Source organism: Leiobunum rupestre, chromosome 11 (genome assembly GCF_980474605.1).
Source record: "Leiobunum rupestre chromosome 11, qqLeiRupe1.1.hap1, whole genome shotgun sequence".
Lineage (NCBI taxonomy): Eukaryota > Metazoa > Arthropoda > Arachnida > Opiliones > Sclerosomatidae > Leiobunum > Leiobunum rupestre.
Genome location: NC_143394.1, coordinates 4,921,645 through 4,929,959, shown reverse-complemented (window position 1 = coordinate 4,929,959; position 8,315 = coordinate 4,921,645). Strand labels below are relative to the sequence as shown.

The following is an 8,315-nucleotide window of genomic DNA, read 5'->3' as shown; positions in this document are numbered from 1 at the left end:
TACAGAGAAAGGCTGCTACCTTCTATAAACCTTTCATTTTAGCGGGGTACAGTCTGTACGTTTTCTTATGCACCACTCTCTATAGCGTTACAAGTTCACCACCCAACGGAAGCGGGGTCTGTCAGTCAGGATTATAACCCTTCTTTTCGACGAGGGGGTAAAGGGATGAGCGTCAACCATTAATACACAAAAGGCTGCTGCCTTTACACGTTCACCACTCAACTGTAGCTTTGGCTGTTCACTGCCGACACCGCTCTGCCTTTGTACGTTCACCACCTAAGTATTGCGTCACTCTTTCGTTAAACATAACTTTGCTAGTTCACCACCTGTAACACCCCTGCCTTTGTACGTTCACCACCTAAGTATTACGTCACTCTTTCGTTAAACATAACTTTGCTAGTTCACCCTACCTTTGGCTGTTCACCACCACGGTACTCGCGGGCGGTGCGGGCGGGACGGCGGTGCGGGAGGAATTGGAGGAATGGGGGGAGCAGGAGGAATTGGAGGAATAGGAGGAATGGGAGGAATGGGAGGAATGGGAGGAATGGGTGGTGGCCCTTCACTGTACTGTTTTGGGACCGGCATGTTGACCCTACTAGTGGATATATAAAAATTTGTATTACGTAAATTCACAACTAGAAAATGTATAAAAAGCAAATTTAAAAATAAAAATGAACTTGAAACACTGTAAATTATTCTTTGAAAGAAGAAAGTTTAATAAAATCTAAAGTGGTATTTATTCTTGTATTATTCATGATTTTAGGGTAAAACCAAAGAGTGGAATTATTTGTCAAGTGTATTCTTGAGATAATCCATTTGAAAATCTTAAATATATGAGAGACAACTAGAGAGTCTTTTGATAGTCTATTTTTAATTAATCAATACGAAATATTTTCCCAAACATTAAGTATAAGAAGGGTGCGATTGATTTTTATGGTCACATTTGCTCTCGAAATGTTTCCCTGTTCAAATTGTTCGACTGTCTACACCCACAAAGAAAGCCTTGTCCGCCACATAAATACTAAAAATTTCAGTTGGCATCAAATGGTATATTTATATTTGTTTGAATTTAATCGTGAATGAAATAACATTTAAATTTTAAATATAGGTTCCGTATGTCATCATTGCGGACTTTGAGTCATTGCAATCTCATTTTTCTACATGTCTGCCAGATTCATCACTCTCTTCAACGACTACGTTAGCCTTACACGTAACGTGTGGGTTTTCGTACGCAATAATAGGAACGGACGGTGAGATCATATCAATTTTTTTTTACGTATAATATGTTACTTAATTATTTTTGTCTATAGGAAACCTTGTTAACCACATAACATATCGAGGGGTTGATGGAGCTTTAAAGTTTTTAAAGCTTCTTTTGAATGAAGCGGATGCTATTTCCGAAAAGCTTAAGAGTAACACCCCTATGGCTCTGACGGGTGCCGAGGAAGCCGCGTTCCACTCGGCCACTCATTGTTACGTATGCGAGGAGAAATTTACTGCCTTATCGATAAAAACTAGAGACCACGATCACTACACGGGTGCATACAGGGGTAGTGCTTGTCAAAGATGCAATCTCCAGTTAAAAGCCCCAAGCTTCATACCTGTTATACTACATAATCTTTCACGGTTAGTTTTTTTTTAGTTTATTAATATGCAAACGATATATTTATCATATTATTCACCCGTAGATACGACGCCCACCTCATTATGCAACAAATCGATAAAATTAAAAATAATAACATTGATTGTATTCCGACTAACAGTGAAACGTATATTTCATTCACCCTGGGAAAGTTACGATTTATCGATAGTCTACGATTTCTACCAGCATCGTTGGAAACGCTTGTTGGAAATTTAGCTAAAGGGGGTCCGGAAAAATTTACCATCATGAACTCGGTTTTTAAACCCGAAGAAATCGAGTTACTTTTAAGGAAGGGAGTGTACCCATATGACTATATGGACAGTGTAGAACGTTTTGATGAAACGCAGCTGCCACCTATTGGGTGTTTTTACAACTCTCTCAGTGAAGAACCTTTAAGCCAAGTTGATTACGATCACGCGCAACGCGTTTGGCAATTTTTCAATATTAGAAATCTCGGTAAGAGTTTATTATTAACTAGTTCAAGGATAAACTTTAATTTTATTTTCCTTTTTAAAAGGGGAATATCACGACTTATATGTCTTGTCAGACACGCTTCTTCTGGCCGATGTTTTCCAGAATTGTAGAAAAATTTGTATGAATTACTACCGACTAGACCCTGCTCACGCATACACCGGTCCAGGTAAAAATAAATTAGAAGTAATAATAATAATAAAAATACCAACTAGGCTAATACTCGAGTTACTACCAAAGGTTTTGCATGGCAAGCGGCCCTTTGTATGACCAAGGTACACCTGAATCTTCTTCTCGATGAAAACATGCACCTTTTTATCGAGAAGGGAATCCGTGGGGGAGTGTCCATGATTAGTCATCGTTTCGCCGAAGCAAACAATAAGTACCTAGAGACGTACGACCCGACCAAACCAGATAGTCATATCTGCTATCTCGGTAAGATATTTTTAAATAAAATAAAATAAATTAAGTTTAATTTTAATTTTAATGTTAATGTTAATGTTAATGTTAATAGACTGTAACAACCTCTATGGTGCCGTTATGTGCGATGTACTGCCAATGAAAGGGTTTAGATGGCTCGAACCAGGGGTAAATAGTCAAAACGAAATCCTGAACTGTCCAGACAATGACCCCGAAGGATTTATTGTCGAAGTCGATTTGACGTACCCTAGTGACCTACACGACGCTCATAACTGCTAGCCACTAGCACCAGAGTCAACTACCATAAAACCGAAGGAACTTTCGCGGTATTCAAAGGACCAAATGACGGAACTAAATATCCCAATTAAAGAAAGCCTGCCGAAACTAGTCCCAAACCTAAACAACAAAGAACGATACGTAGTACACTATCGTAATCTTAAGCGAAAGGGCTCAGAATCACAAAAATCCATCGAATTTTGACGTTTCAACAAGGCGCTTGGCTGAAACCATACATAGAATTTAATACAGAAAAAAGAAAGATGGCCACCAATGAGTTTGAAAAAGACTATTTCAAATTAATGAACAATGCAGTCTTTGGTAATTAAATTAATTAATTAAAATTAATTAATTAAAATTAAAATTTTTTTTTGTTTAGGAAAAACTATGGAAAACCTAAGAAATCGTATTGATTTCAAACTGGTTACGACAGCTGAAAAGGCTATCAAAAAAGCTAGTTCACCCACATTCCAAAAATTTACGTTGTTCCAAAATGATTTGGTTGGAATCCATTCAGTGAAAAAGAAGTTGGTTTTAAACCGACCCATATATACAGGATTCACCATTTTAGACCTCTCAAAATTGCTAATGTACGAATTCCATTACGATGTGATAAGGCGTCAGTATGGAGAAAAAGTTAAACTTTTATTCACTGATACTGGTTAGTATACCTTTATCCATATCCTATGTTTTTTTTTTCTAACGTGTTTCCACATTACAGACAGTCTGACATATCACATCGAAACACAGGATTTGTACAAGGACTTCGCTGAAAAGAGTGACAAATATGACTTTTCAGGGTACCCCAAAGAACACTTTTTGTATGATGAAACAAACAAAAAGAAACTAGGAAAGTTTAAAGATGAACTTGACGGAACTCCAATTCAAGAGTTTTGTGGGCTTCGGCCGAAAATGTATTCCATCTTATCGTCAAAGGGTGAAAAGAAAACTTGCAAAGGAATCTGCAAGCGCGTGGTGAAAAAACGCGTTCGGCATGCTGAATATCGCGACTGTCTATTAAACCGCAAAGTGACTGTTGCGGAAATGAAAAGAATCGTCAGCAACAAACACGTTGTTACGACAATACGCCAAAACAAACTCTGTCTCAACCCGTGCGACGATAAAAGATACATTTTAGACGATGGTGTTTCTACTTTTGCCCATGGTCACTATAAAATCAATGACAAATAAAATGTTTTACGACAAATTTATTGAATATTTTTTATACATAAATTCTTCAATCATACGATCATTTTTATTTCTGTTTACAGAAAATCTTTCCAATATTTCAAACATTTTTATTCCCCGACACATATTAATAGCAAAGTATATACAATATCCACCACAAGTCTTACTAGAATTTCCTTGCAATTGATAAGAATTGAACGTAACAGTTAAGCTGTTTCTTTCTATAAAATAGTTAAATTTGAACAAGTCCGGTGAATTTCCGAAGCTTTCGAAAAAGGTTGTATTGTGCTTCCTTGAAATGTATATTACACACCTAAATTAATTAGTTTAGTTAATTTACATTTATTTTAACATGATATTAACACGCACCAATGGACTCCTTCTCCTTTAGAAGTATCAGTGTTCACGATGAATAGAGACGGGAACGTTTTGGCAATGTTTGGTAATTTGTCCGCGGGATAGACCCCTCTGAACAGATATTTAGTGAAGGGATCATTCTTGAGTATTTTTTCGATTTGTCGAGAGTCCATTATGAACTATGCTCAAATACAACCGCCCTGTGTTTATCAATTTCAATCAAGGATTGGTATTCGGAGTAGTAAATGACGCTAACTGTTGTTGGTAATGATTCACCGAATATTAATTCGAGTCTAACGTTTCCGTTCTTTATAAGGTTGAAACATTCGGTGGTACTTCCGTTAAGATCCGGTGTTAAGTCAAATACGAAAAGAGCGTTTCCGTTGGCGAATTACCCTCGTCGATATTCCATTGTCCAGTTTGAAGAAAGAGGTTAACGTACGAACGCATGTACATGTTATCTTTGAAGTTTGGATTTAACGGCTTATAAGGTACGCTGCTTCCGTCGACATACAAGGCAATTTGATTTAGCGAGAAGTTTTTAAAGTTGAACGGCGACATCTTGTAATCACCCAAAAAGGCATTCTGGTCAGCAAGTCCAATAACCACTTTACTAGGTAGTTTCCCGCTAAATAAATTGTCTTTTACGCATATCTTGTTTCCTTGAGATATGGAAAATGAATTGCATTGCGTACGAGTAATTGGATATTTCATCGTGGCCAATTCCAAGGTTTTGGCATGCGATATCATAATTTCCGGCGTTAATTTAATCTTCCTAACGAACATTGATACGTGGGAGAATACCACTTTACATTTCATTCCATCCGTATGTAAACAAAATTCGTTGGAGCTTTTGATAAACTTGAAATTCACGTCGATCAGGTTAGGGATAAACCGTGATTGTTGACAGATATCAGCGCGTACAACGCCAATCATGTCGATAACCCCTTCTTGGGCAAATTTAGCTCGTTTCTTGAAACCATCGTTGTCAAAGAAATCGTCGAATTTTCCAGCTTGGTCTTTATAGAAAAGCGATGATGTTAGGAAACTCTCTTTAGCGGGACCACCAAACGTCAAGAGAGTTTGTATCATGCTTTTGTAGGGGTATTGTTGAGGACATGACGTAACCGATTTATCACCCAATGATACGTGAACCTCCCCGAAAAGACTGTTTAAAAATAGGTTTTCCGGTGCGACCTTATCCGCGGGTGTTGTTACCGCGTTGGCCGTAGTCGCGGCTTTAGGTAAAGTCCCATCGGGTTTTACTATCTTCACTTGAACTTGTAGTAGAGTATTCTTCAAATCAATGTACGTTTCCGAGTTACCAGCGATGGAGAATATAATCGCTTGATTTTCATTAACGTTCGATGTCGGGTTATATTCAACCCATTGACTTCCTATTATTCCAGTTTGCGTATAAGGTACGTGAAATAAATCAAGTTCCGAACTAATACTATTTTGAGAGTTGGGATGTGCGAGGGACATTATGAAAAAATATCGGAGCGCTGAGGGATCGAACTTCTCTTCTTCTTGGTTCGAACCGAACTGATGATGGGTGACGTTTTACGTCGTCTTTTACGTCCGTTTCCAGTTAGTTTAGTCACTTTTTCGGCTGCACTTCTCAAAGCTTCTTTCCCCGCCTCTGTACCTCTGGTTTTTAACGCTTCTCTAAGAGATACACCACTCGAGACATCTGATGCAATTTTAGCTCCGGCGTTTAAAAATTTTCGTCCTAGGAACGAAGCACCCCTTTTAAACATGGGCATGGCCGATCGAAATGCGGAAGCCAATATATTTCCAAATCCATAACCTGGTAATAATAATTATTAGGTAACAATTCAAAGATATATACCGTATTTCTCTGTATTACCTCTTTGTACGGAAATTCCTCTATACACAGGAATGGATCCGTGTCCAATTTGATTCAAGTAATAGTTTTGATAGTCGCTAACGGAAACACGGTCTAAACTATGTGGAGACATGTTGCGCCTTTGACACTCTCGTCGTAAATGAAGTGGGATTTGATCCTCCCACTATGTTTTATAGTGGAGTCCAAGTTCTTCGAGGTCTAAAGTGGAGTGTGACGTGCGCTTTTCCTCTTTCAAAATGTACCGGATGTCCCATTTCACTCATGATATTAATTTCAATAGTTTGGAAGTTGTTATTCGCGACAGGCATATAATGAGGTCTCGAAAACTCTTTTTCAACAGTATCTCCGTCTTTTCCATGAATACTTATAATTCTTAAAAGCGGAACATCCGAGTCTCCAACCGACCGGCTCTGTATTATATCCGAGTATATGAAGAGGGAATGTAATCCGGCATCCATATCACAGCTAAACGGAGCTGTCATTGAAGTAACCACTGTAATGTCCCTTCCCGGTGTTCTCGTAAAACCTAATATTATGGCAATTTCGTGCGGGATATAAAGTTGGTTTCCACCTTTCATTTCAACTACCACACGACGATTAGGTTTGTTATAATAAAGAACAACTCTAGAATCAAAATTTTGCCGGTCATCATCGATTGACATTATTTGGATTAAATCTTCCGCAGATCCATAGTATCCAGGAGGTATAATTATGTTAATATCATGATTGCTATCGCTCAAGTCTCTTTTATCAATGTTCTTTCCCCGTTCACTGATGGGTGTGGCGCGAGGAACAATTATAGAAATATCTCGCTCTTGATCTTTGTGATCTATCTTAACCAAGTTTTCGGGTTTTTCCTCATGTTTTTTGATTTTATCCGTAATTTTCGGCTTCTTTTTCTTGGGTCTAGGATCTGTCTCAGTTACAAATGTAGTGTCCCAAATTCGTACAATACATTCTTCTTTAATATTATTCCAAGTCCTTGGATAACTGATTTCAGCGAGGCCAACTTCATAAGCCCCATGAAGTTTTATAGGTTCCGGTAAATACGTTCGGAACTTGCTTATGGTATTGTTTTTGAAGTATCTCATAGATGAGTCCGACGGTAAAGTAATGTAGAAACTCATTATAAATCGATTTCTTGTACCCAAGAATCAAAGTCTGAACTGTATCCTTTCCAACGAACTAGTAGCTCTTTACTTCCGTTAGGTTTCGTTCTCTTTTTTAACACTTTTTCGATTTTAAATTTACAATTTTCAAGGTCCTTCCCGACTTTCTGTATTTCCTCTTTGTAGAACACACCCAAAATGGGCTCCGAGCTCAAATCCTCGAGTTTATATACCGGCGGGTCTCTCGGTATTTGCTGAACGACTTTGAATAACTCCTCGGTGTAGTTGGCTTTGTACCCCTTTTCAAAGGTTAATTTATTCTTACTCATTCGAACCAAGTCACCTATCTCAAAGGGGAATGAAACTGGGGGTGAAAAATTCACTTTCCCGTATAAATTATTCCATATTTCTTTAGAATTTTCGTTCGTGACTTCAGTGGGTTTGCATTTAATAGATCTGTGATAATTGTTGTTATATGAATCTAATAAATCTGGTAATACGTCGATATATCTATGCGTATCAGATTGTGTAAAATAGCGAAACATCCGTGATTTTAGAGAGCGGTTAAACCTTTCAATGATACTGCTTTTCACTTCCGAATGCGTCGCGAAAAACTTGATTCCACTTCGTTTCAATTCTCTTTGAAACTCTGTGCATAAAAACTCTTTCCCGTGATCTGTTTGTATAATCTTCGGCTTTCGACCAGATTCGAGAATAGATTTAAACGCCGTAACCATCGTTGGTCCTTTCTTGTCCTTGGTAGCCACAGCGAAAGCGTATTTGCTAAATAAGTCGATGCAACATAGTCATTGTGACGTTTTAAGTCCTGCAGGTCTGCCAGATCAAGCTGCCATTGTTCATCTTTTCCATAAACTATAGTCTTGTTCCTTTGGAAATTGCGTGTCACTGGTTTGTGAAGTGTATACGTATCTTGACGATTTAGAAATTCTTGAACGTCTTTTAAGGATACCTTAACTCCCTT

General features: G+C 38.0%; 3 protein-coding genes across 3 annotated transcripts; 2 read left to right on the top strand and 1 right to left on the bottom strand.

Moving 5' to 3' along the window:
* The first annotated feature begins 481 nt into the window (after nucleotides 1-481).
* On the top strand, nucleotides 482-2,812 carry LOC149921176 (uncharacterized). The gene is made up of 8 exons (XM_090162122.1): nucleotides 482-564; nucleotides 1,035-1,047; nucleotides 1,109-1,250; nucleotides 1,311-1,626; nucleotides 1,689-2,098; nucleotides 2,160-2,282; nucleotides 2,354-2,548; nucleotides 2,628-2,812. Exons 1-8 carry the CDS (start codon nucleotides 482-484, stop codon nucleotides 2,810-2,812), a joined length of 1,467 nt encoding a protein of 488 aa, XP_090018248.1.
* Nucleotides 2,813-3,072: 260 nt separating this feature from the next.
* On the top strand, nucleotides 3,073-4,000 carry LOC149921175 (uncharacterized). The gene is made up of 3 exons (XM_090162121.1): nucleotides 3,073-3,130; nucleotides 3,189-3,470; nucleotides 3,531-4,000. Exons 1-3 carry the CDS (start codon nucleotides 3,073-3,075, stop codon nucleotides 3,998-4,000), a joined length of 810 nt encoding a protein of 269 aa, XP_090018247.1.
* A 708-nt stretch (nucleotides 4,001-4,708) lies between these two features.
* Nucleotides 4,709-5,839, bottom strand: LOC149921174 (uncharacterized protein F54H12.2-like). Its single transcript, XM_090162120.1, has one exon. The coding sequence runs from the start codon at nucleotides 5,837-5,839 to the stop codon at nucleotides 4,709-4,711; it is 1,131 nt and encodes a 376-aa protein (XP_090018246.1).
* Between the last annotated feature and the right edge of the window lie 2,476 nt (nucleotides 5,840-8,315).